General features: G+C 36.1%; 1 protein-coding gene and 1 long non-coding RNA gene across 7 annotated transcripts; both read left to right on the top strand.

Annotated features, from left to right (window-relative positions):
• The first annotated feature begins 2,701 nt into the window (after positions 1–2,701).
• Positions 2,702–6,207, top strand: LOC105039232 (probable xyloglucan glycosyltransferase 5). The gene is made up of 5 exons (XM_019847661.3): positions 2,702–3,814; positions 4,158–4,466; positions 4,623–4,913; positions 5,005–5,118; positions 5,203–6,207. The coding sequence occupies exons 1-5, from the start codon at positions 3,071–3,073 to the stop codon at positions 5,845–5,847; spliced, it is 2,103 nt and encodes a 700-aa protein (XP_019703220.1). The 5' UTR covers positions 2,702–3,070; the 3' UTR covers positions 5,848–6,207.
• Positions 6,208–12,214: 6,007 nt separating this feature from the next.
• LOC109505519 (uncharacterized) lies at positions 12,215–24,705 on the top strand. 6 transcript variants are annotated; one of them, XR_012135146.1, is made up of 4 exons: positions 12,215–12,361; positions 12,678–12,807; positions 19,585–19,883; positions 20,255–24,705. It is a non-coding gene; the product is annotated as an uncharacterized lncRNA (long non-coding RNA). The 6 variants fall into 6 exon arrangements; XR_012135143.1 differs by lacking the exon at positions 12,678–12,807 and adding an exon at positions 19,201–19,435 and having other exon boundaries at positions 12,217–12,356; positions 20,255–24,704; XR_012135147.1 differs by lacking the exon at positions 12,678–12,807 and having other exon boundaries at positions 12,236–12,356; positions 20,255–24,704.
• The last annotated feature ends 2,024 nt before the right edge of the window (positions 24,706–26,729 follow it).

Genomic DNA, 26,729 nt, shown 5'->3' with positions numbered 1-26,729 from the left:
TCTACAAAATTTTATGATTAATTGGCTGTCAAGAGAGGTCAAATATGTGCTTTTCAAGTAATAAAATTATTCCGACTAAGTTGAACAATAATTGAAGACAAAGTGATAGGTGTAGGTATCGAGTTGGAGGATGCCATGCAGATAGGCTCGATATCTTGGGAGAAGACCACACAAAAAAGGAATATTGTAAAAAAAAATTTCTATCTTAATCTTGTGAGGTGGTCATCTATATTTATAATTGAAAATATACAAATGATTTACAAGCATGGTCATACGAAGATAGAAAGAAATAACAAATAGATCTCTAGGATCTCTTTTATATTTAAAATTCAAAATTTAAATTCTTGAAACTATGGATCCTTGATATATGACTTGATATGATACCAAGATGAAGATACTGTCAATACTTAGTATAAATAAGTATAATTATCCTTTGAAAAGGATCCTTATACAAGTGAATCAATATATTTTATCTTATCTTAGCCTATTGGTAGCTTACTATAGAAATAGTATTAACTTATATCTTTATTACCATAGCTTAGGGGCTAGATTCTTATCCCGATTTGAATTTATCTTCTTCAAATGGTAGTATATTAGTGATAAAAGTTTTTGGAGGTCAAAACATTTTGACCTGTGCTATTCTCGTATCCTTCCTTTGATCAATATCTCTCTAACTACTTTAATATCAGTGGCATTTCTGTGCATCTATCTACCAAGTGTTATTGACTTGTCACTCTTTTCATCACCCAACAAGTTCAATAGTATATTCGGATGGAAAAGAAAAGACAAACAAGTTTTGTGACATTACTTGTCAGGCAGAAAAGGCAAAAGGACTGACTTTTATATTTGAACTAAATTGATATAGGCAGCTTCAATTTAGAACAGGGTGCTTGATTCTAGTTGGAGTCAGCATATAAGAGATAAGGTGGTCTTAGAGTAGAAAGTGGATAGTAGCCCCTTCCGATCTTAAAAAATATAATAATACAAAGATATATGTGGGATGGACTTTATTTTTCTTAAGATGAAAGTATATCTACTCTCTCAATTGTCTAAAGTAAATAGTGAACAATTAAATCAAAAAAAAAATATTACATCATTGATCGCGATCTATACCACTAAAATTACTAGAAATCAAAAGTCAAGAATCTTAGTGGTCTCCAAACTATACATCAAAGTAGACATTAAAATAGTCAGCTAAAATAATATGAGACTGTTTTTCTATGATCTAAGAATTAAAGTTTATTGCTTTTCAATCTATACATATTCCTATATATATAATATGAGCCAAATGCTGATAGAAGTATCCAATCAAACTCCATATTTATTAGTCATACATTAAAGGGTCAAGGTATTTTCTAAAACAATATTGAAATGGTATTTTATTTTTCCTTGAAAATTTATAAATCTACATACTTGAAGTAGGATGGTAAATGATGATAATTAATATCAAGACTACTACATCTCAAAGTGTACAGCACAACTTAACCATATATGCACACTCACATGCCATGTTATGTCAAAAACCTTTACTTATACCATAAATGGTAGATTTTTCATTTCATTGAAGAAATTCATTTTTAGTAAATGGAATTATTGGAGATTCATGACACTAGAAAAAACTTTACTAGAAGAACATGGGAAAAGAAAAATATAGTTCATCGATCCATTGCTTACCAAAGCTAAGCCTTCGATCCCAATCCATTGTCCATCTTTATTACACATTTTTATTATTTTATGATCTTATTATATTTTTAATAAAACAAATGATAAATATATACAAGAGAAGGCTGATCATTTTATTGAAAGGGTGTTCATCAGTTCTATGACGGAAGATACTGTTTTCATAGTTTCCAAAAATTTAGGCATTATTAGATATAGACCTTTTGGCTCTCATAATAAAAGTATACATGCACATACACGTGCATGCATGTATGTACATACAAATAAATATATACATACATACATGCATGAATACATACATAAATATATATATATATATATATATATATACATACATGCATGCATGCATGCATACATACATATGTATATGTATGTATGCATGTGTGTGTATATATATATATATATATATATATGTATATATATATATATATGTCTGTAAGTATGCATATGTATATGTGTGTGTGATATATATATAGCAATTAATTGAAATCGATCCTTTGATATGAATAATTCTCCCACATGTCATAAAGTTAGGAAACATACCAAAACAAATATAGACGCGCAACGAGTTAATAATTTATTCTCAAAAATAAACTATAAATTGGTACTAAATCACCTCGGTCTGCCCACCGTTTCTTCCCCCCCCTACATTTATGTGCGTAGAAAGCCGCTGGAACAGCGGTATGTCTTCTGCCATTCTGTCATTGGATCTGAAGCAGAAAGAGATGGCCCAGGTGCCTCCATTTTGCTTGTGAAGTTGCCTCAATTACCCTATCTCCCATTAGCTTAATTAGTTCAGATTCCTGTTTCTTAGTTTCATTTATATATGCTTTGCTTGCTATTTAACTCATGTTGTTCTTGTTTGATCAAAGCCCTGAGGTGGGTTTTATGTTGTCTTTTTTTATTTTTATTACCACTTTTGTCCGCTTTACTCACCATTACTTGAGTTTTTGTCTGGATTTTGTTTCTCTTTCCTTGAGTTTGGTTATATGCTGTTTGTTTGGTTGCCTTTGCACAGGGGAAAACTTCACATTCAACCCATGGTAAGATCTGGAAAAGTTGAAGAAAAAGCTTGGAAGATTTGTGTGCCAAGTCCCTATTGAATAATGCCCATATGGTTTGGAGCTTTACAACTGCAGATACCTTTCCCCACCTTGCTGCCTTGTGGAACTCTGGAGGACAGAGGAGCAACAAAACCCTAACCCTCGGTCCTTTTGTTCTCTCCTTGCTCTTCGCTTGCTGCATGGGGCCTGCAGGGTGGATTTCTAGCAGAAAGATTTGATTTTTATGCCGGTGATCGAGGAAAGTTGTGATTTTGGTGTCTGGGTTGTGGATGATTCAGGAGCATCGTGAGGATTTCAAGAGTTTTGCTTGCTGAAAGAGGGGAAGGATGGCTCCTCCAAGCTTTGGTCTTGCTCAATGGTGGGCGAAGGAGGCGCGGAATGGCACTCCGGTGGTCGTGACCATGGAAAACCCCAACTACTCGGTAGTCGAGATTGATGGCCCTGAGGCCGCCGCCTTCCAGTCCATGGACAAGGGCCGGGGGAAGAATGCAAAGCAGTTCACATGGGTGCTGCTCCTCAAGGCCCACCGAGCTGTAGGATGTGTTGCTTGGTTGGCGGCCGGGCTCTGGGCGCTGCTTGGGGCCATCAAGAAGCGATTGATCTCTCAGCAGGGAGTTGCGGTGGAAAGCGATAAGCTCGGGAAAGGCAAGCTACTGTTCAGGTTCCTCAGGGGCGTTTTGGCGCTGTCACTGCTGATGCTTGCATTCGAGATGATTGCCTATTGGAATGGCTGGCACTTTCAGAAGCCCAGTTTGCACCTACCAGAGAACTTGCACATACCGGAGACCACCGAGATCCGGGGGTGGATGCATTCTGCCTATCTCTCATGGCTTTCTTTCAGAGCTGACTACATCGCCTACCCAATTCAGGCCCTGTCAAACTTCTGTGTGATTCTCTTCATTATACAGTCGGCTGATAGGATGATCTTGTGCTTCGGGTGCTTTTGGATCAAATTCAAGAAGATCAAACCAAGGATTGCAGGTGATCCCCTCAAATCTGATGATGTGGAGTGTTCAAATTTTGAGTTCCCCATGGTTCTGGTCCAGATTCCAATGTGCAATGAGAGGGAGGTAAGCAAACTCGGCTACATTATGATGGCATTCTATCTTCTTCTTCATTTTTTTTTTTTTTTTTGTGCGTGCGTGCGTGCGTGTGTGCGCGCGCGCGTTCTTTTTTCCTTTTCTTTTTTTTTTTTTTATTTCTTCACCTGAATATCTGTATATGTAGTTCTCTCTGTTCAACAAAAGAATTTGGAGATGATATATATGATTACAAGAGTTCTGTCCATAATTTGACGTCTCTTGACCATAATTTGGCAAGGATGCAATTTGAAATATGTTTGCCGCTGATACAGTTTCTGATGGTGTAACTAGGAAGAACAACTTCTTATATTTTAATTTCGATTTATGCTAGGTATATGAGCAATCCATTTCAGCTGTCTGCCAGATTGATTGGCCCAGAGACCGTTTATTAATTCAAGTTCTGGATGACTCGGATGATCAGACTATCAAGATCTTAATCAAAGCAGAGGTGTCCAAATGGAGCCAACGCGGTGTCAACATTGTCTATCGGCATCGCTTGGTCCGGACTGGTTACAAGGCGGGGAATCTCAAGTCTGCCATGAGCTGTGACCATGTCAAGGATTATGAATTTGTTGCTATATTTGATGCTGACTTCCAGCCTAATCCTGATTTTCTTAAACAAACAATTCCACATTTTAAGGTATATATATTATCCAGTTGAACTACAGAAAATACACTTTTGTTACACAAGCAACATGAATCTTCTTCTTCTTCTTCTTCTTCTTCTTCTTCTTCTTCTTTTTCTAAGACATGAATCTTCTTCAATGCATGAACTTTCTGATCTTTTTTGATGTAGGGAAATCCAGAACTCGGGTTAGTTCAGGCACGGTGGAGTTTTGTAAATAAGGATGAGAACCTGTTAACCCGTCTCCAAAACATCAACCTCTGCTTTCATTTTGAGGTGGAACAGCAGGTAAATGGTGTTTTCTTAAACTTCTTCGGTTTTAATGGTACTGCTGGTGTTTGGAGAATCAAAGCATTAGAGGACTCTGGGGGTTGGCTTGAGAGAACAACTGTGGAGGATATGGATATTGCAGTTCGTGCCCATCTCAATGGTTGGAAATTCATCTTCCTCAATGATGTCAAGGTGCTTATATGATCTCTGACACACTTTGAGTTGTTTGCTGTTTCCTTTAGGACATTTTTGTTAATCCTTTGGGTGAATCCCTTTTGGCCAGGTGCCCTGTGAACTTCCCGAGTCTTATGAGGCTTACCGGAAGCAACAACATCGATGGCATTCTGGCCCAATGCACCTATTTCGATTGTGTCTTCCAGCAATTATAACTTCCAAGGTTTGTCATCTTCCGATAATTATGAATTTTGTGTTTGTCTGGCCATGAAAAATTCTCAGGCAACCATCAAATGTTGTATTGCAGATATCCATATGGAAGAAGGCAAACTTAATACTGCTCTTTTTCCTCCTGAGGAAGCTAATCCTTCCATTCTATTCATTCACATTGTTTTGTGTAATTCTACCCTTAACCATGTTTGTGCCTGAAGCTGAGCTACCTGTCTGGGTGATCTGTTATGTGCCTGTCATAATGTCCGTCCTCAACGTTCTGCCGGCCCCAAGATCCTTCCCCTTCATTGTTCCTTACCTTCTTTTCGAGAACACCATGTCGGTTACCAAGTTTAATGCTATGGTCTCTGGATTATTCAAACTGGGGAGTTCGTATGAGTGGGTCGTTACTAAAAAAGCAGGTAGGTCATCAGAGTCTGATCTATTAGCAGCAGCAGAGATGGAATCAAAGCCTGCGAACCATCCACAGCTTCTTAGAGGGGTTTCAGACAGCGAACTCATGGAGCTGAACAAGTTGAAGGAACAACAAAAAGAATTTCTCCATCCTGTAAAAAGGGCCAATAAAATATACAAGAAGGAATTGGCTCTTGCTCTTTTACTCCTTACAGGTGCAGTCAGAAGTCTTCTATCCGCCCAAGGAATTCACTTCTACTTTCTCCTCTTCCAAGGTGTGTCGTTTCTTCTTGTGGGTCTTGATCTGATTGGGGAGCAGATTAGCTGATGAGTGAAGGAAAAAGAGAAGCAAATCCCAGTTATTCTTGGTCATCCGAGCTTCCTTTCTATGGAAAACACACTTGTTGGCATTGACAGCTGTGAATTTAGAGAATTTATTTAATTAAGATATTCCTTATTGAATTCTTGGTCTTCACCTTTGCAAGGGGCGAGGGTGGATAGCAGCTTCTACACAATAAGAGCTTAATCATTTCAAAATCTGGATAGGATTTTTGTTGTCTCTTTCTCCTTTGCGAAGGCCTTCTGTTACACAGATATTCTTCCTTAAATTTGATGTTTGATACGAACTACTCTAAATCTTGCTTGAGTGCAGCTTGCTGTTGAGATTTAGCCCCAATCTACTTGTAAACAAAGAGTGAAAATGTTGGATTCTAGTATTTATTTCTAAAAGTTGAGGGAGTATTGTTCTCGCTTTCAAGTCCAATTATACTTATGTACCCATCATATGTATATTTGAATGAATTCAGTCTCATCTAAAGTTGAAAGAGATTTGGTACTCCATTGTCCACTTTGTGTCGTCCATTCACTTCTTGTGTTTTTACTTTCTCTTATCATCTCTGGCTTTTTGCTCCTTTTGGTTTGACAATTCTTGTTTTGAGTAAAGAAGTTGTCGGTAGAGATGGACAGAGATGAATGTGTGTGATAACAGAGTTTTTGTTAATAGCCGCCGCCATTATATCACGGTGTAATAATGGAGGGTGGCCTAGCTCTTAACGTGTGGATTCTCTCGGCACCACAAGGGAAACTGACATGCCACTCTACATTAACTATGGATGCTAAGATTATGTAAACCTGTTAAGAACTAGTTGTATAGGTGTGAAGCAGCATCCGTCCAGCTTGTTCTTTCTATCCACTTGCCTTGATGATAATAATAATAATAATAATAATAATAACAACAATTTTACCCTGGTGAGCTCAGTTGTTCTTTGTGGAATGCACATGAAGTTGCCAGGCTACGATACCCATGTATGGCCATGGACGTGGATGCTGACGAGGGGTAAGAGATATCGGCATTGTTTTTTTTTTTCTGTACTCTGGTGACTGATACAACTAACTGATACTTGTTAAGTTCTTAATATTTTTATTATACAAGCATATTATCTTCTGTCGATATGTTTGCATATAAATAAATGTTCTGCAATATTTCTGATTCCATTCTTATTTTTGATGAAGTCCGAAATCTGTTACATTTTGTTTATTATACACAAGTACATCATATCATGCGGGTTTCTGATCAGAGAACGTGGCTTTCAGATGTTGAATGCAAATGCTTTGCATAGTAAATGTAGATCATCCATGTTCGCAACAAAAATTCCCATATGATATGCATATAGAGGTGGTGGTTCCATATTTATATTTAAGCACATTCCACAAGCAAGACCTTGTTCTTATGAAATGTAACTCAGCTCATATGTAGGTATTCTGAATCATTTATCTGATGGATCAGATTCCTTTGATGCCATCTAATCATGAAAGGAACGAATACTAATCCATCATATGTTAGTTTCCTATCACCAGAGGGGGAGAGAGAGAGAGAGAAAGAGGGAGTCACCTTCTTGTATTTAATAATGCTCCATTAGCTCATATAATGAGGTTTACAATTACTTTAACTACTGATAAGAAACAACAAAACTTATCTAATTTAGTTCGAACTAATTGTATGATACATATCCTATCAGCATATCCCAATGTTTTCTGAGGCTCGATGTGCTTGCAATTTACAATGCTTGAACCACAGTTACGGGAAAGAAACTGTTCAATTTGGTTCGACTCAATTGCGTTATACATACTATACCAGCACAGTCGAGTGGTTGTCACGCAGACGTGTGTCATGAAAGAAGTTGTTGGCTTCTGAATTGGAATTGAGGTCACATTTCAGATTATGTCCAGTATCAAAGAGTTCTTTTGCATCATGAACCTATCCTTACTACATGTAAGCGTAACACAAAATCCTTGGGAGAGTTCGAGCAAAAAAGATAGTGTTCAAGGGAAAATGCAGTCCCTCTTATTGTGCATACTCTTCTTCATACATTATTTTTGGAGTGAGATATTAACAACTAGTGTTCTCCAAAAGAGAATGGTGTTAAGCAACAGGTGGGAACTGTGCAAAACGCAATGACAGCTTGCATTGGAATAGTTTGGACGGAGGCCTTCGTTGGAGTTAGCTGAAATTTCTCAGGGAACATGTGAAATAAGGTATCCAGGTGAGAGAAGCTGATGCAGACTTGGCTCTCTCTTGCCCTGTTCAGCGTATTCAGGTGGGCAAGGGCAAGAGTAGGCTGAGAGGGATGGGCATTGGTTTGCCTAATCAGAAAAAGGACGGGTCCAGCGAACACGTGCATGGTCTTTTTCGTTTGCTGCAAATCCAACTACTTGTCAGCTTCACCAGGGCGAACCTTACGTAACGATGTTTATGACTTGTTCCATCCGAATGTCATGAAGGCCGTGTGAACCTATCTTTCTCGAATGGATGCAAATCTAGTGTTTCTCACTTACCGTCCACCAAAAAAGATATAAAAAATCCTGCTGTTTTTATTTTTTTTGGAGAAGGCATGTCATTTGCAAATACTCAGAATACTAGTTTGTAATAACTTTTCAATATGAATATTAGTTTATAATTATCTTTTTTTAATATATTTTTGATTAATTAAAGTTTTCAATTTGGAAAAGTCCATGTCTTTGTAAATTGCATGTCTAGGATATTATAAAACAAAGATCATATGGGGCGGGCACCATATGGGCTCTTTTTATGCCATGTTTCCTCTTTCTTTCATATTAAATAAGAAATTCAAAATCAAATAAGGATAGAATTTATCCTACTATAATGGAGTTGGTTAATCCCATAGAAGTTTAAAAAAAAAAAAAAAAACTTTACGGGCCAAGAAAGAATATCTATGAAGAGGGCAGTCTATATCCTTTCTTTTTTCTCAAGTCTTTTTTATCCTCGAGTCATTTTCTTCTCCTACAAACATGAAAGCATCAATCCCTTTTTTAATAATAAATTAACTAATACATATAAAAATTTATAATATGTATTAATAAATCATTTGCTGTGCATCATTTGGCTATGTATTGCGTATTGGTGACTGCCATATTCTGAAAATTATGTATCAATTTATCTAGAGATGTGTATTGAGATATTGGATGAATATTTTGCTAGATATGTATTAACTGATTATATATTGTGTATTGGTGAACGTCATATTTAAAAAGTTATATATTAATTTACTTATCGATATATATTGGATTATTACTGGGTGTGTATTAAAAAAGTCTATAATATTTATCGCAAACCATCGGTGTATATCATTTGATCATACACTATATATTAGTCAATATCATATTCTAGAAATTGTATATTGATTTATCAAAAGATATACATTGAGATGTTGAATGAATATATTGCTAGATGTATATTAATTGTCCATATATTATGTATCGACGAATATCATGTTTTAGAAACTATGTATTGATTTACATATAGGTATCTATTTGATCATTACTGAGTGTATATCAAAAAAATTTACAGTATGTATTAATAAACCATCAAGCATATATCACCTGATCATATACTATATATTGATGAGTGATGTATTCTATAAACTGTATATCAATTTATCTAGAGGTGTGTATTGGGATATTAGATAAATATTCTTTTAGTTATGTATCTGTTGTGGGGGGATGGTATCTTTAGTCCCACATCGATTGTGAGTCAGAAGGGAGTATGACTTATATGGAATGAAATCTTCTTTTCCATGTGAAGTACTGATAGGATCGCGATATTGTCGTTAAGACACCATGCTTATCAAATTTAATTCTGACTTCAATAAAAATTAAAAATACGTAGAAAGTAGCAAGTCGGATCGAATCCACAGAGAAGACAAGATTTTGATTTGAAATCTTTAATTTTATAAAAAAATAAAATTTTAAAAAAAGTAATTTAAGTCAGAAAATAGAAATTAAAAGTGCAAAAAATAAATCCGATTCTAAGATCTACTATTTAGATCCCAGCTTCTACTTACAATAAAAATAAATAACAGAAATTTAAAGTACATAAAATAAATTGATACTAACAATAAAAATAAAAGACAGAAATTTAAAATATAAGAAATAAATTTTGCATTAATTAAAATTAAAATTTAATTACAAAAAATTTAAAAGAATAATAAAATAAAAATAAAACTATAACAAAGACTCCGAAGTCAATTGGCGCAGCCTCGTCGGAAGATGGTTGATGACATTTCCTTCTTCCTTCGTACTCCGTGGAGCGAACTGACTTCTCTTCTTCTTCCTCTTTGGATCTGAACTTTGAGATGGTATAGACGTGGAGATAGCGTAGAAATAAAGCTCAACTTTTAAGCATCTCCTTTTTAGAAGCCTTCTCTGCAACCCAAAGCTATGCTTGCTACCCCCTCTCTATGCCTCTTTCACTTTTGGATGCTTTTCTCTTGTAGTCTGAGGTCCTTTTTATAGGATTTAGTGTTGGATGTATGTCCTAGAAGCCAATCTTGACTGACACATTTCATATCTCTAGGATATGATTTTGTACTTATTGGACAGTTATATTACCATTCATGTTTATGTGTCCATGAATCATCCAAAAAATTAACAAGATGATGACATATATTCTCAAAAAGTTGAGAATTTAAGACATGTGTCATTGATGATTAATTCCTAAATTACTCTTGATCATAGGATCATCATGGGGATGGTGATTGATCCGGATATATCAGTGCACGGATCACTTTCTTCAAGCAAATGGGTCTCAAGTCTGTAGTGTAGAGATACTGGAATGAGAGTGCAGGTGGTTGTTAGAGAATAACTAGCACTGAGCGTGACCAATATGAGAAGTCATATGAATGTCTGCTCACTCGTTAGTTACTTTCTCTATACTGCAGTTGTATGACCGGTCCTTTGATCTGAGATGACACTACTACTCGCAGTGAGACTGCTGAAGTTTGACTGACACATCAATATGGATCTCAATGAGCCCTTGTAGTGGATGTTGGCGATAGTTGGTCCATTGTAGAAGTGGAATGTGATCAAGATGGGATCTATCGATCTTAGCAGAAGAAAGTAGTTCTATGAAATTTAAGAGGCTGAGTCCTTAAGTCTATGGCCATAGCATTGTGATTGATGAAAAAGAGTTTTCATAGAGTCACATATGGACTTAAGCTGATTGAATCTATCATATGATCGATGTTGAGATTTGACGATTTATCCATGACCTGCCATCTGGTCGAGACTCACGATAGAGGGACCGTATCATGCGTTAACTGCACCTAGAGGTTCATCTTTTATTCTGCTGGATTGCCTCTATATACTGCTAGGTATCACTGGTTGATTGTGAGACTCATGAGGATTATCTTGATGATCAATGATGCTTGGTGGGCTGAGTTAGAATTGTTCCAACCCATTGAAAAGAGTTTCAATGATATTGTGATAGAGATCACAATATATCTCACTACCAGACAGAATAGAACCTATGGGGTCACACACAAAAAAGATCTTTGACTGATCAGATGGTTGAACTACGATTATAAACCGCAACAGAATTTGATTATCAATTTGATTGATAATTGATCCAATACAAATGTTGCATTATTTAACTTACTAAAGAGTTAGTGAGTTATAAGAGGATTAATTAGCAATAGGATTGCTAATTGGCTCATTTTGATTGAGTAATGGGGCTTGTATCAAGTCTAATTTGATTGAATTTAATTTGACTCATTTTGGATTTGATTTGATCAATCCTATAGGGTTATAGGATAATCCCAAAAGGATTGGATTAGTAGCCCCAGTTGAATTAGGATTTGAGTTTGACCCAATTCCTAATTAGATTAGGATATATATATTTCTAATTGGATTAGAAATCTTTATTTTCATGCTGCACCAAATCCTAATGAGATTAGGATTAAAATTGAGTTTGACTCAAGCACCAAGAAAGAGTCTAATTGGACTAGGAATCCTCCTCCAATGAGGAGACATCCAATCTAAATTAATTGGACTCCAAATCAGATTTGGATTTCCATCTATTTGAGTCTAATTAAGTCCTAATATGATTAGGATTTATTCACGTTTTATTGGGATTGAAACAGCCATCTAATAATAGAGTCCCATGAATCTTAAACTTTTCTCTATCCATGCACCAAAGGGGTCCACGCCAACCTAATTTTGTGCCCCACCTTGAACCACTTTTAATGCCACTTTGCCTCTCCTTTTAGCGTGTAAGAGAGAAGCTTTTAACCCCTAGTTTCCGTGCAAAAATCTAGGAGCAAATCAGTTTATTATGGGCCGCATCAAAGGGATAAGAGTCTTAAGCATTTTGGACTCTAATTTCCTACCCGATCTCTAATTCCTCTTAGCCTATTTAAACCACCAGCCTTTGGGACGTGGAAGAAGGATAGAGACCAGATTTCAATGCCCAAAATCAAAGGTTTTATCATGGAAAATCAAGGGAGAATAAGGGAGGGACGGCATGCATGTTTTTGGTGCAAGGTGAGGTTGTTTTAATCTCTTCTTTATTACACAACCAATTGTTGCTTGTTAGGACATCTTCTCTCCCTCTTGTCCATGTTTAGACATAGATGTCTCCTCTATTTTTTATCCAAAAGTTAGACAAAATTATTATATCTCTATTGTAGAGATTTGGTGCATGAATTTTAGGAAGAAAAGAGAGGAAATGGTTCTTCTCATGATCTCTAGCGTAGAAATCAAAATCCTCCTATATCTTCTTGTTCTCCAAGAGTGTCTTAGGAGAAAAGAAGATTTTTAACCATCAAGATGTGATCTCTACAAGGGAGCTGGTATCCAGGTGAGATCAAAAGGCTTCTGATCAGATCAGAATCTCGTGTGGATACCCATAGAGGTCGGACGCTTATGCGGCTATAAGGAACCTTCGAAGACATCCATGATCATCTATTCGCGTTGAAGATTGATTTATGTTCAAGTATGTTTTATGTTTATTTTTTTCTACTTGATTTCTGTATCTGAATCTTATCTCACAAATGATGATTCTGATTATGGTTTGAAGATATGATCTTATGCATGCTTAGATTAAATTAGATTTAATCTGAAAAATTTTAAAATTCTGCTGCGTACTTCTTTTGTAAAATCATGCATGCATAAAACCATAAAAAATTCAACAATGATATCAGAGCCACATCATATGCATGAGATTTAGATTTAGATTTGAAATCTGTAAACAAAAATTTTAGATCTGAAAGGTTTTGATGTCGTTCTGACATAAGGTTGCCCTGGTATAACTTGTTATACTGAATGGTTGTCCTAGAACGATGTTAAAATTTTAAATTAATTTAAATTTTTAGATATAATTTTTTCAATATATATGTGATATATGTTTTATTATTTAGATCTAAAAAGAGTTTCGAGATATGTTTTGATTCATATATATGATATATGAAAGTATGTTTAGGGCTGAAATTTGTTTCTATGACCTGAACTTATTTATAATGATATATATTTGTATGCATGATCTGAAATTATTTCGAGATCAAAATTTACTCTTTATATAAAAAATTTAGATCTAAAAATTTTGATTTAAGATCTGAAATTAGTATTTGTGTATGAGGGATTGGTCATGGGTAGATTAAGTTAGGTCCTGTAATTGGATTACATAAAAAGATTTTTGATTTGATCATATTGGGTCTAAATCGATTTAGCAATTGATCAAACTGAGTCAAGTGTTGATTAAGATGAGATCAATAGAGCCTAAGATCTTTCAATTGTTGTTAATCGAATCGATTGACATCCATATTTAGAATCAATTAACCTAAGGACCTAACTCGGCTCTGGGGCTCGAGTCTGATTCACCTAAACTGACCTATTCGGATCAATTATCCAATTGGTGTCTAAGACAAGTAATTAAAAGGTGATTATTTAATTGATTCCGTTTACTTATCTGGCCAATTTATTGGTGTGTAAGAAAAGCAACGGGGGACCCCACCAATCTTCACTTACCTGGCCAATTTGAAAGATTGAGTATTAATTATGGTTGCTTGGTGGTTTGATTAAGCCCATGTCAATTATATCAGTTATGTGATGGCTGATTAGACGAGACCTAAACTCAAATTTCTCTGCAAAATATTAAGTCCAAGATCTTCCATCGTTGTAGATGTGTGGGTGTGCTACTGGCGTTGATTGTTCTCGGCTGGTTACAGTGGTTCAGTTGCATCGAAAATACGCAACCACTCTATTAGCAAAGAGTTACTGTGAGATAAAGATGGGGTTGGGCCTAATAACTGTTAGGTGAGGGACCCAATGACGGCTTTGCACCTGCTTGTGAATGGTGGGTCTGGCTTAACTAAGGAGTGTAGGCAATAACTGTTAGGTGAGCCCATATGACTTAGAGACCAAGTGGCTGTAACATACTTAGAGAAGTATCTGGACAAAGAGTTATCCACGCATCGGTGTTTATTCATGTTACCAATAACTATTAGGTGAGGTGCACGACATCGGTGGGACCGCAGCACCTACTAGAAATCCAATTATCACGTCAGAATTTTTATTTCTCCACTTGGAGAGTATGGGAGAAATGATAAAATAGTGAGTCTCTTTTTGCATCTAAAAATTTTTAGTGCAAATCATAATAATAAGTACAAACATCCAATTAGAATCTTTGCTCTCTGCTGTTCATTGTGTCAGCTTTCAATCTTTTAACTCAAATCCTAGATATCAACTAATTAACTGAAATTGAGTACATAGACTGGCCCATAAACTTAAGAATTATTCTTAATATTAAAAAATTAAGCAATGTACTCTACTAGATTATTCTATTGTTATCAATCCGTCTAACCCATAGTCAACGAGCTATACTTCATGAGTGGTGGACAATGACAATTAAGATAGGTGCTATTTATGAGCACATGTTCACTGCCAACGATATGTTGATTCATCTATAAGTATTGTGAGATGATCAGAGTTGCACAGTGCATGTGATGCATGTTGGACAGTCAGTCTATGATCGTTATTTGATAATGATCAAGGACATTAAGAAGCTCAAAAGGTTCGACATGATCATGCACAAAGAATTGCTTATGGATTTGATCCTGTGATCCCTAATTAGTTTATATGGATAGTTTCTGGTAAGCTATCATATAAAAGACTATCATGGCATCTTATCTGAATTGATCAAAGTATTGTAACAAAGAAACCTTGAAAGAGTTCAGAGAAAAATACCTGAAGAGCCTAAAGAAACAAAGACACGCCTAGAGTAGGCATATCAAGATTGCTCAATGTTATCCTTACGATTTTTTCTTTCCCCAATTGAGCTGTGGACTCTAGTGTAGAGTCGATGGAAAGGTAGAGGGCTGAGGAAGTAACTCTTGAAATTGGCTATAGGGCAACAGTTGCTGTTGTGGCCATAGATATCTATCCTTTACAATCATCATTTGGATTTAGTTCTTAGAGACGGTCTCTATCATCTGCATGGTAATGTATATATGAACTTAATTGAGCAAGCAGTGAATGCTATTGGATCTGAGAGATCCAGAATTCAGATAATCTCAAAGTATATGTGGAATCTTAGGCTAAATCGTATTAGAGAAGAAACGATTAACAAACTGGAGAAATATAGGCTTGGGGACTGTTGAGTCAAATCTAGTTTGTGTATCATCTCTTTAAAGAATTATGATCAAGCTACTCTTGTGGAACAAGAAGAAAAAGATCACCGAGATACTTATCCTTGTACATATTTGATGTGTGTAGCCCATATGATGTACTAACCAAGTAGTTGTCACTACTTTGTATATGAGATACAAAATCTGAAATTTTTGAAAGGTTCAAAGAATTTAGATGCGAGTAGAGAAGCAAATCAAAAAATTTCTAAAGGTACTTCGATCAGATCGAAGATGCAATACCAATAAAAAAATTTATCAGTTATCTCATAAAATGACATAATTTTATATTGGACTACTCTTAATATATCTCAGCTCAATGAGATAAGAAGAGTTTAGGGACTATATGAGATATAGTCTGGTCCATAATAAATTTTACTGATTTATGTTTCTTTAAGAACATGCTTTATTTCTATGGAATTGGGTTCTCTCTAAATCTGTTCTTGCATCACCGTATGAGATATGGCATGGTGAGAACTAAATCTTGATTATTCTGAGATTCAAGGATGTTCAGCCTGTGTTTAGCATAGTACTTAGATATATTAGAGGATATGTCTATAAAGCTCATCTTAAAAAGAGTTCGGGATACTACCTTTTGAAAGGATCACAATGTGATTGTGACCCGACATGCTATCTTTTTAAAAAAATTATTTGACCAAGATGAAGCAGTGGGAGGAAAGTTAAGCTCAAAGAGAGTGTCTCTGAAGAGCAACGAGCCTTGGGACCTTAAGAACCTAATCATCATGAGCCAGTAGATGTATATTCCTCCTCCACCTTATACACAGTAGGATCTCCAATCCTCTTGAAAGATACTCGGGTATGCTTAGCAGAGGATGTAGAGAAAGTTGTTTCTCATGGGAGATAAGGAACATAGAGATGATCTCGAGACCTACAACGAGACGATATAAGACATCGACTCTAAAAAAGGGATGTGAAATAGCTTTCCTAAGAAGAGATCTTCTAAAGATTTCTTGTATGGAATAGCCTATGGATTTCACTTCTTGTAATAGGTGATCACAAAGTCTGTAATACCCTTGGAGTTAAAATTGTCATTTCGATGATATGATCAAATTGTTTGATCAGAAAAGAGGAATTATGAATTTCAAAAGGATCAGTGGGAGTATCCAAAACTGACATCAGTTAAAATATGATTGAATATAGATTTATCCATGAAAGACATAATGCAGGCGTCCTAAAGATCTATAGTGATAGATACAATTGGATGCTTGTGTTTTCACAAATAAAGTACAAGAGAATTGATGCTGAAAGGTTTCAGCATAGAAATCTCGAAGAGGGATCTGCTACTCTCTCGAACATAGTCGTATGTCATAATGTACTTAAACTGATATAGTTATTACTATGATTGTCATGAGTAGATATCTGTTGTATCCAGGCTGAGAGCGTTGGATTGCTGTGAAAATAACCTTAAGTTCTTAAGAAGAACTAAGGACATATTCTTAATTTGGAGAAGGATCAAAGCTAAAAGTGAGAGGATACATTAATTAAGATTTTATATCTGATATTGATCGTAGAATGTCTACATCATGGGTGTGTTTCTATGTTGATATCTTGAAAGAATTTCAAATAATCGATCAATGAAAGCTGAGTACACTGTAAATGTGTAAGATGTATTCTGACTTTAATGTTAATTACAGAATTAGTTGTCATGTCATTAGATGCAGTGACACTATACTGAAAGGACAATGGCACCATAGTCCTTGCTAAGGAGCTTAGATCTCACCAGATATCCAAGCACATAGAACAGCAGAACACACGACTACCTCAAATAGAAATACATAGAGGTGCAGAGAGCAAACTTTATATATGATGTGGATGACCCACTGATAAGTCACTTAGCTAGCCTAAGACTATAGCTTGTCTTGTGAAGATGGAGCATGGTACATTACAGATTGGCTTTAATGCAAGTGGGAGATTGTTGGATGTATGCCCTAAAAGCCAATCTTAGCTGACACATTTCATATCTCTAGGACATGATTTTGTACTTATTGAACAGTTATATTACCATTCATGTTTATGTATCCATGAATCATCCAAGGAATTAACAAGATGATGACACATATTCTCAAAGAGTTGAGAATTTGAGACATGTGTCATTCTTAAATTGCTCTTGGTCATAGGATCATTATGAGAATGGTGATTGATCTGGATAGACCAGTGCACGGATCGCTTCCTTCAGACAGATGGGTCTCGAGTCTGCAGCGTAGAGATACTGGAGCGAGAGTGCAGGTGGTTGTTAGAGAACAACAAGCACTGAGCGTGACCAACATGAGAAGTCACATCGATGTCTGCTCACTTATTAGTGACTTTCTCGATACTGTAGTTGTATGACTGGTCTTTTGACCTGAGATGACATTACTGCTCACAGTGAGGCTGTTGGAGTTTGACTGACACATTAACATAAGTCTCAATGAGCTCTTGTAGTGGATGTTGACAACAGTTGGTCCACTGTAGGAGTGGGGTGTGATCAAGATGGGATCTATCGATCCTAGCAGAAGAGAGTAGTCCTATGAGATTTAAGAGGTTGAGTCCTTAAGTCTATGGCCATAGTATTGTGATTGATGGAAAAGAGTTTTCATAGAGTCACATATGGACTTAAGCTGATTGAATCTATTATATGACCGATGTTGAGGTTTGACGATTTATCCATGGCCCACCATCTGGTCGGAACTTATGATAGAGAGGCTGTATCATGCGTTAATTGCACCTAGAGATTCATCTTTTATTTTGCTAGGTTGCTACTGCATACTGCTAGGTGTCACTGATGGATTGTGAGACTCATAAGGATTATCTTGATGATCAATGATCTTTGATGGGCTGAGTTAGAATTGTTCCAACCCATTGAAAAGAGTTTCAATGATATTGTGATAGAGATCATAATATATCTCACTACCAGACAGAATAGAACCTATAGGGTCACACACAAAAGAGATCTTTGACTGATCAGATGGTTGAACTATGATTATGAATCGTAACAGGATTTGATTATCAATTTGATTGATAATTGATCCAATGCAAATGTTGCATTATGTAACTTACTAAAGAGTTAGTGAGTTATAGGAGGATTAATTAGCAATGGGATTGCTAATTGGCTCAATTTGATTGAGCAATGGGACTTGTATCAAGTCCAATTTGATTGAATTTAATTTGACTCATTTTGAATTTGATTTGATCAATCCTATAGGGTTATAGGATAACCCGAAAAGGATTGGATTATTAGCCCCAGTTGAATTAAGATTTGGGTTTGATCCAATTTTTAATTAGATTAGGATATATGTATTCCTAATTGGACTAAGAATTTTCATTTTCATAATGCACCAAATCCTAATGGGATTAGGATTAAAATTGAGTTTGACTCAAACACCAAAAAAGAGTCCAATTAGACTAGTACTCCTCCTCCAATTAGGAGACATCCGATCTAAATTAATTGGGCTTCAAATCAGATTTGGATTCCCATCTATTTGAGTCTAATTAAGTCTTAATATGATTAGGATTTATTGATATTTTATTGGGCTTAAAACAGCCATCTAATGATAGAGTCCCATGAATCTTAAACTCTTCCCTATCCATGCGCCAAAGGGGTCCACGCCAACCTGATTTTGTGTCCCACCTTGAACCACTTTTAATGCCACTTTGCCTCTCCTTTTAGCATGTAAGAATGAAGCTTTTAACCCCTTGTTTCCATGTAGAAATCTGGGAGCAAATCAGTTTATTATGGGTGGTATCAAAGGGATAAGAGTTCTAAGCGTTTTGGACTCTAATTTCCTACCCGATCTCTAATTCCTATTAGCCTATTTAAACCACCAGCCCTTGGGACGTGGAAGAAGGATAGAGACCAAATTTCAATGCCCAAAAATCAGAGGTTTTACCATGGAAAACCAAGGGAGAAAAAGAGAGAGACAGCGTGCATGTTTTTGGTGCAAGGTGAGGTTGTTTTAATCTCTTCTTTATTACACAATCAATTGCTGCTTGTTAGGACATCATCTTCTCTCTTTCTTATCCATGTTTAGACATGGATGTCTCTTTTTCTTTTTGTCCAAAATTTGGATAAAATTATTACATCTTTATTGTAGAGATTTGGTGCATGGATTTTAGAAAGAAAAGAGAAGAAAGGGTTCTTCTCATGATCTCTTGTGTAGAGATCAAAATCCTCCTACATCTTCTTGTTCTCCAAGAGTGTCTTAGGAGAAAGAAAGATTTTCAACCATCAAGATGCGATCTTTGCAAGGGAGCTAGCATCCCGATGAGATCAAATGGCTTCTGATCAGATCAGAGTCTCGTGTGGATACCCGTAGAGGCTGGACGCTTGTGCTGATACAAGGAACTTTCGAAGACATCAATGATCATTTGTTCACGTTGAAGATTGATCCAGGTATGTTTTATGTTTATTTTTTTCTATTTAATTTCTGTATCTGAATCTTATCTCACATATGATGATTATGATTATGATTTGAAGATATGATCTTATGCATGCTTAGATTAAATTAGATTTAATCTGAAAAATTTTAAAATTCTGCTGCGTACTCCTTTTATAAAATTATGCATGCATGAAATCATAAAAAATCTAACATTTAAGAGAGAAAATTTTTTTATTATTTACCTATATGAGATTATGTCACGTGCTGTGAACAAATAATTCCACTCGGATTTGATAGTTGAATAAATCTCAATCTCAATCTCAATCTCAATCTCTTATGCTTTTAGGATTGTTCAATAAGCCGTTCTTTTCTTCACTGTGTACAGGTCATGCGTTTATGCCAGCCAGCCACGCTCCCGCGCCATACCTCGCCAAACCTCCCAGTTACATTCCCACAATTCACGCTGAACCACGCCTTTTTTCTTTTTTCTTTTTTTTTTCAATGAGCCATTGGGAAAGACTCAAGAGCCATGCACTCACATGGCCTCCAAAGACCGCTTGAAGCCTTCGTTTCCCACCTTTAAAACAACACAAGACCCCCGTGAGCCCACACGTGAAGACCCTTCATATTTAAATTACCAGCACACATGAAGGCCCACATTTAAGCCATGCTTCTCTTTTTAAATCCCTGTGCACCCTTCACACGTTTGAATGAAACTCCTCTCCCACACTCTCTTTCAAAAGCCACAGATCCCATCTTCAATAAATACTCATGCTCTTTTTTTTTTTAATATTTCTTTTTATTTGATAAATTTCTGATGTTAGTATATTTTTTATATGTCATATATATAATAGATCTAAATTTGAATATAAGCTTCATCTGCACGTGTACCGTTGCTTATTGATTTACGATAATTTCTCATAATTAATTATTTTTTTAAAAAAATAAAAATATATTAAATATAAAATAATATAATTTAAATATGAAAAATTTTAATATTTTTTATGTTACATTTGATGTATTGATCAGATAGTTTTTAAAGGATAAAATCGTAAGACTCTAAATGGCCAAAGCCCATTGAAGTCTAAAGATGGTTAAAGCCAAAGCAAACAATACCTCAGAATCAAAGTGGATAATACCTCATACATGCGGATGCAGAGTCAACTCAATCATCTGAGCCATCCATTTATATACTATGTATGAGTGAATATCATGTTCGAAAATCTGTGTCAATTTATGTATAAAAATGTAATGAGTTGTTGCTGAATGTATATAAGAAAAGCCTACACTATATATCAGTAAGTCATCAAGTATATATATTTGGCTATGTACCATATATACTATTGAGTATTATGTTCTAGAAGCTACGCATCGATTTATCTAGATATGTGTATTGAGACATTGGATGAATATTTTATTAGATTTATATCAATTGGACATATACGATATACTGAAAAATATTATGTTTAAGAAATTATATATTGATTTATCTATATTGGATCCGATTGTTAGAAAAGAGAATGATATTTTCATATTTGTAAAAGAAGAAAAAGACTCGGAGATGAAAAAGGCTTGAAGAAGAAGAAAGAATACGGATGGTCTCCCTTTATAGACATTCTTTCTTGGTATATGAGATTTTTGCTTTTTATTTTTTTGACTTATAGGATTAATGAACTCCGTTAAGAGGAGTCCTATCCTTATTTGGCTTTTGGATTTTTTTTTTTAAGATAGAGAAAGAGGAAACATAGTATAAATAAGCCCCCATCCCATATGATCTACTATGGTGCCTGCCCAATATGATTTTTATTTGGTATTATAGGAGTTGAGCCTGATGACATGATATTCAGATTATATATATATATATATAATAGGAGCTAATGCCTATGAATGTATTAGAATTTAACTTAGAAAGGACCGAAATCTACTAATAAAAAAATTCAATTACTAGACGGAGAGAGGTTTGCTTGAAGCTCAAGGTAACATAACATTTAAGAGCTGCGTCTGAATTCATAAATCATTATTAGATTTTCAATTTTTTTGCAAAATATTAGATTTCGATCTAACAGATAATCTCATGGAAAACGTACATAAGGATGGTTGCAAGGTACTAGCCAAAGCCAAATTTTCTTTGCAGATCAACTTATATCAGGTGAAGGGCAATAGACCATGGTTTACACTAAATAGGCTTCTTTACTGACATTTATAGCACCAAGCTGTTACGAAAAGCCAAACGCTCGTGAAGAGCAAAGGTGATAGAGACACGACTGCAAAGCTACTGCCGCAAACTTTTGCTGGCCAACTTTGATGAAATCTTCACTCGTTGAATCAGCGACTTGTGCGAAAGCCAACTCTGGAGAACTTGAATACTTCCATATCGTACAAGATTATTTGTTCATGAGTTTTGGCCAGTGGCCATCAACTGGCATCCGATTGGAGATTAACCTTATTTTGATGGCACCATTGCCTAGATTGATTGGACATCTATTTGCACTTAGCAGTCGTGACTAGGCTGTAAAACCGTCAGATCTGGGTTGAATCTATAATGTATTCACATCCAAACTCAATCAGAAAATTGAGTTCTGAATTGAATTCATGTTCATTGAATGAATAAGCTCCAAAGTCGCCTTCATGTTCGATTAATAATTGAATGTCAATTTTTTGAGATTCAATTTAGTACATGATGTTGGAGGACCAATCAATCAACAGTTAACAACTACTAAAACAAAAAGAACTCTTGCTACGATACTAAATAGTTTATGGAAGACTGTAATATAAAAGGAGAATGATATGGGAAATGAATGATTGGTTCTGAAAAAAAAAAAATTACTTTTGAAATATATTTAAATTTCTATTTATGTTTAATTGGATTGAAATGCGATCAAAATCTAAACGTGGGTTGAGATTTGGAACTAAAATAGCAACGGACAAGAGTTAAAAGGAGGATGCATCAGAGAGATGTAGATCCAAATATTAAGAAAAGGAATTTATACAAATCATGAAGCCTATTTTTTATATTCGTGTATTTATAGAAATTACACACACACATGCACGCACGCATGCATATAGCTTGTTTTGGGAATCCGGGCTATTGGGTCCTTGGTTTTGACCAAATAAATCCAAGTTTGATCTGATAAGAAACGGGATCTTATATACAGAATCCAAATTCAAGCTGACAAATGTATCGCAAAACTAGTCTGTATTTATACCTGATTATATAAATAATTGGATCAGGTGATCGAGTTTTTGAGTATCATCAATATCCCTAGTTTCGAAACAATTTTGGAGAAGACTGACATCAAAGACCGGTCTAGGAGGATCTATTAGAGGGCAACTTCCTCAAGACCTATGCAAAACCTTTTACGCCAAACATCTCTGAAGTTCAGATTTTACCATCACCACCAGAAAGTTAAATAATAACTCGGTTCCTACTTTTGGTGAGTGACGTGAGTCATGGAAGGCAAACATGTAATCACTCAACATGTAGAATATAATTCTTTGTACATTAATCTCTCTTGAATTGCATCGCTAGTGTAATTTATTTAAATAGGTACTTATATTAGTTGAGTTCCAAAAACATCAATAGCAGAGTCATCATCAAACTTCAATTTGAGAATTGATGGCATGGCATTGATCTAAAACAATATCAGGTTCATTGCTGCAATAGTAGTATTAGAAAGGATCACAACTCGACCACAAGGTTTGATGAAAAAGAGGAGGAAGAGTTTTTCTTTTTATTTTTCTATATTTCAAAAGTACATACAAGGGGTCTATAAATACAGATATGTAGATCCAAATATAGACAAGGAATAACAAGAATATGCTAAGGAATAATATCCCTGGATCCTTAATTAGATATTTTTCTAATTAGGTTTAATCCTTCCAATACTCTCCCTCAAGATGGAGTGAAGATATCTCGAAGCCCCATCTTGTCAATCAATCCAGAAAAAGACGATGAGCTAAACCCTTTGGTCAGAATATCTGCCACCTGATCAGAAGATCGAATATAGGTAATGCAGATCTGGCCCTGATTGATCTTTTCTTTGATAAAATGATGGTCAATCTCGATGTATTTGGTACGATCATGCTGTATCGGATTCCTTACGATCTCAATTGTTGCCTTGCTGTTACAATACAACCGAAGAGAAAATTTATTCAGAAGTTAAAATTCTTGAAGCAGCTTCTGAATCCAAAGAAGTTTACATATGTCTAGAGCCATTGCTCTATATTCAGTTTCTTCCGATGATCTAGCCACCATTGACTGTTTTTTGCTTCTCCAGGTAAGTAAATTACCCCCTACATACATACAATATCCAGAGGTAGATCGCCTATCATCAAGTGACCCAGCCCAATCTGCATCAGTAAATCTTTCTACCTGGAATGTGTTATATCGTGAGAGCAACACACCATGACCAGGACATCCTTTCAAGTAGCGTAATACTCTGAAAGCTCTCTCCATGTGCGATTCTCGTAGATCATGCATGTACTGACTGATGACACTGACAGCATAGGCTATGTCGGATCTCGTATGTGAAAGATATATCAGTCTTCCAACCAACCGTTGGTACCTTTCTCGATCAACAGGAGCTCCACCATCTGTCACTGTCCGATGATTCTGATTTATCAAGGTAGCAGCAGGCTTACACCCCAACATCCCAGTCTCAGAAAGCAAATCTAAGACATACTTTCGTTGTGACAGAAAATTTTTTTTTGGATGATCGTCCAACTTCTATGTCCAGAAAATATCTTAGTGGATCCAGATCTTTCACCTCAAATGTTTGCTTCAGTTTTTCTTTGAGTTGCTTAATCTCATGATGGTCATCTCCTGTTATTATAATATCATCAACTTAAACCAAGAGTATAGTTTTTTTTCCCTTGAAATACCTATAGAACAGAGTATCATCTGTATTACTCTATCTATATCCCATTCCTTTCACAGTCCGACTAAATCGATCAAACCAAGTCTGCGGAGATTGTTTAAGGCCATAGATCGAGTGAGTGTTTTAGCTTGCAGACTTTTTTAGTAGTTGCTCTGGTCTCAAATTCTGATGGTATCTGCATGTATACTTCCTCCTTAAGATCTCCATGAAGAAATACATTCTTCATATCTAACTAATGTAATTTTCAGCTAAAGTTAGCAGCACATGATATCAGTATTCGAACAGAGTTTATCTTGGCCACTGGAGTCGGAGGTCACTCGTCACCATGTCTTCTCGCTCAAAACAATAGAGAAGACTTGACCCAAACTAGGTAACATATCTCTAACGAGAAGCTGAACTCTGACATACTCATATTCTGGATTCAGACCATATAGAAAGTCCTGAATCCGTTCTTCGTCTAAATATTTCTGAAATCCATCAACATTGATAGAGTATTGTAGAACAAAAGTTCTATAATGATCAGCCTCAGACCAGAGACGCTTCAACTCGGTGGCATATTCAGTGACAGATAAATTTTCTTGACGAAGCTGATGCAATTGAAAATGAATCTCAAATGCTTGAGCAGAATTCTGCTTCTGTGAGAACATTTGGGCCACCATCTCCTAGATTTTCTGTGCAGTCTCCAACAGTTGCACACTTCTGGCCACACTCTGTATCATGGTATTGAGAAGAAACGCCAGAACAACAGAGTTCTCCATTCTCCATTGAGCCATATCCTGCTCATTATTAGGAGATTTTCTCTTTGTGCCGGTAAGATATCCTTTCAAACCTCGTCCTTGTATAAGTAAATGAGTGCTCCTCTCCCATTGCAGATATGTCGCTGGGCCATCAAGTTTTATAGCCACTTGAAGAGGACGAACCACCTGATTGAGTGACAACTGTAATAAGCTGATCCAATAGACTTTCAAGATCTTGCATAGTAATTGGATTGGCCATTTTCACAAACAGAGTATGATAATCTTACCAACACACTATCATCAGATACTCTTTAACTACAGACTTTCAAGCATCTAGCCATAAATTTTTTTTATTTATTTTTTATCTCTTTTTTTTTGAGAAGAAAATAAATTAAAGAAAAAAAATATATTAAGGAAAGGAACTTACGTTTCCTTCCTTATGGACCATTCACCCATGAATCACGGGATTGCCAAAGGATCCGAAGGTGGGACGCCGAAGGGCTGAGAAAGTGATTAGAGGTAGGTGGTAGCGGTGCTTGTCAGCGATGGGCTGTGGCGTGCCCTAGCTGAATGCGAGAGAGAAGGGGGCCAACAGAGGCAAGAAGGAAGCGGCAACGTTGAGAAAGGAAGGAGGAAGAAGCTGATCGCGGTCATGCGGGCGTCGATGTCGGCGTCATGATCGCAGGAGAGGGCGACGGTCGAGGAGAGTGGATGCGAGGAGGGCATCGTGGTCGCTGCCAAACCCGATCGTGGTCGGTTCCATGCAGTCAGTTTCAAGGAGGGCTCTGGTCGGTATCGTGGAAGGGGTGTGGGGAAGGCGAAGGCGATGGCATCGGAGGGGTTTCGAACTGGTGAAGGTGGTGGCATCAGAGGGGCTTCGGATAGGTGAAGGTGGTAGATTGATGGCGGTGGCGAAGGCGAAGGCAGAGGCGAAGGTGATGTCGGCATCGGAGGGAAGGAACAGGGGTTTTGTATGCAGAGAAGAGAAGAATAAGAGGAAAAGAATAAGACAAAACGTGAGGGAAAGAGAAAATGATCGAGAAAATGGATAAGAGAAAAGAGAAAGGGAAAGAATAAAAAAAATTATGATCAGAAAAATAGATCAGAACTTGAGGGCTCTGATACCATGATGAAAAAGAGGAGAAAAAATTTTTTTTTTAATTTTTTTTATATTTCAAGAGTGCATACAAGGGGCCTATAAATACAGATATGTAGATCCAATTATAGACAAGAAATAACAAAAATA

The sequence above is a fragment of the Elaeis guineensis genome, chromosome 1 (assembly GCF_000442705.2).
Source record: "Elaeis guineensis isolate ETL-2024a chromosome 1, EG11, whole genome shotgun sequence".
NCBI lineage: Eukaryota > Viridiplantae > Streptophyta > Magnoliopsida > Arecales > Arecaceae > Elaeis > Elaeis guineensis.
This window is presented reverse-complemented; position numbering and strand designations above follow the sequence as displayed.

Excerpts from the sequence above, each read along its gene's own strand:
- LOC105039232 (XM_019847661.3), top strand. The coding sequence starts at position 3,071 with ATGGCTCCTCCAAGCTTTGGTCTTGCTCAATGGTGGGCGAAGGAGGCG. Across the intron at positions 3,815-4,157 it reads CAATGTGCAATGAGAGGGAG|GTATATGAGCAATCCATTTC; the intron begins GTAAGCAAACTC and ends GATTTATGCTAG. Across the intron at positions 5,119-5,202 it reads CAGCAATTATAACTTCCAAG|ATATCCATATGGAAGAAGGC; the intron begins GTTTGTCATCTT and ends GTTGTATTGCAG.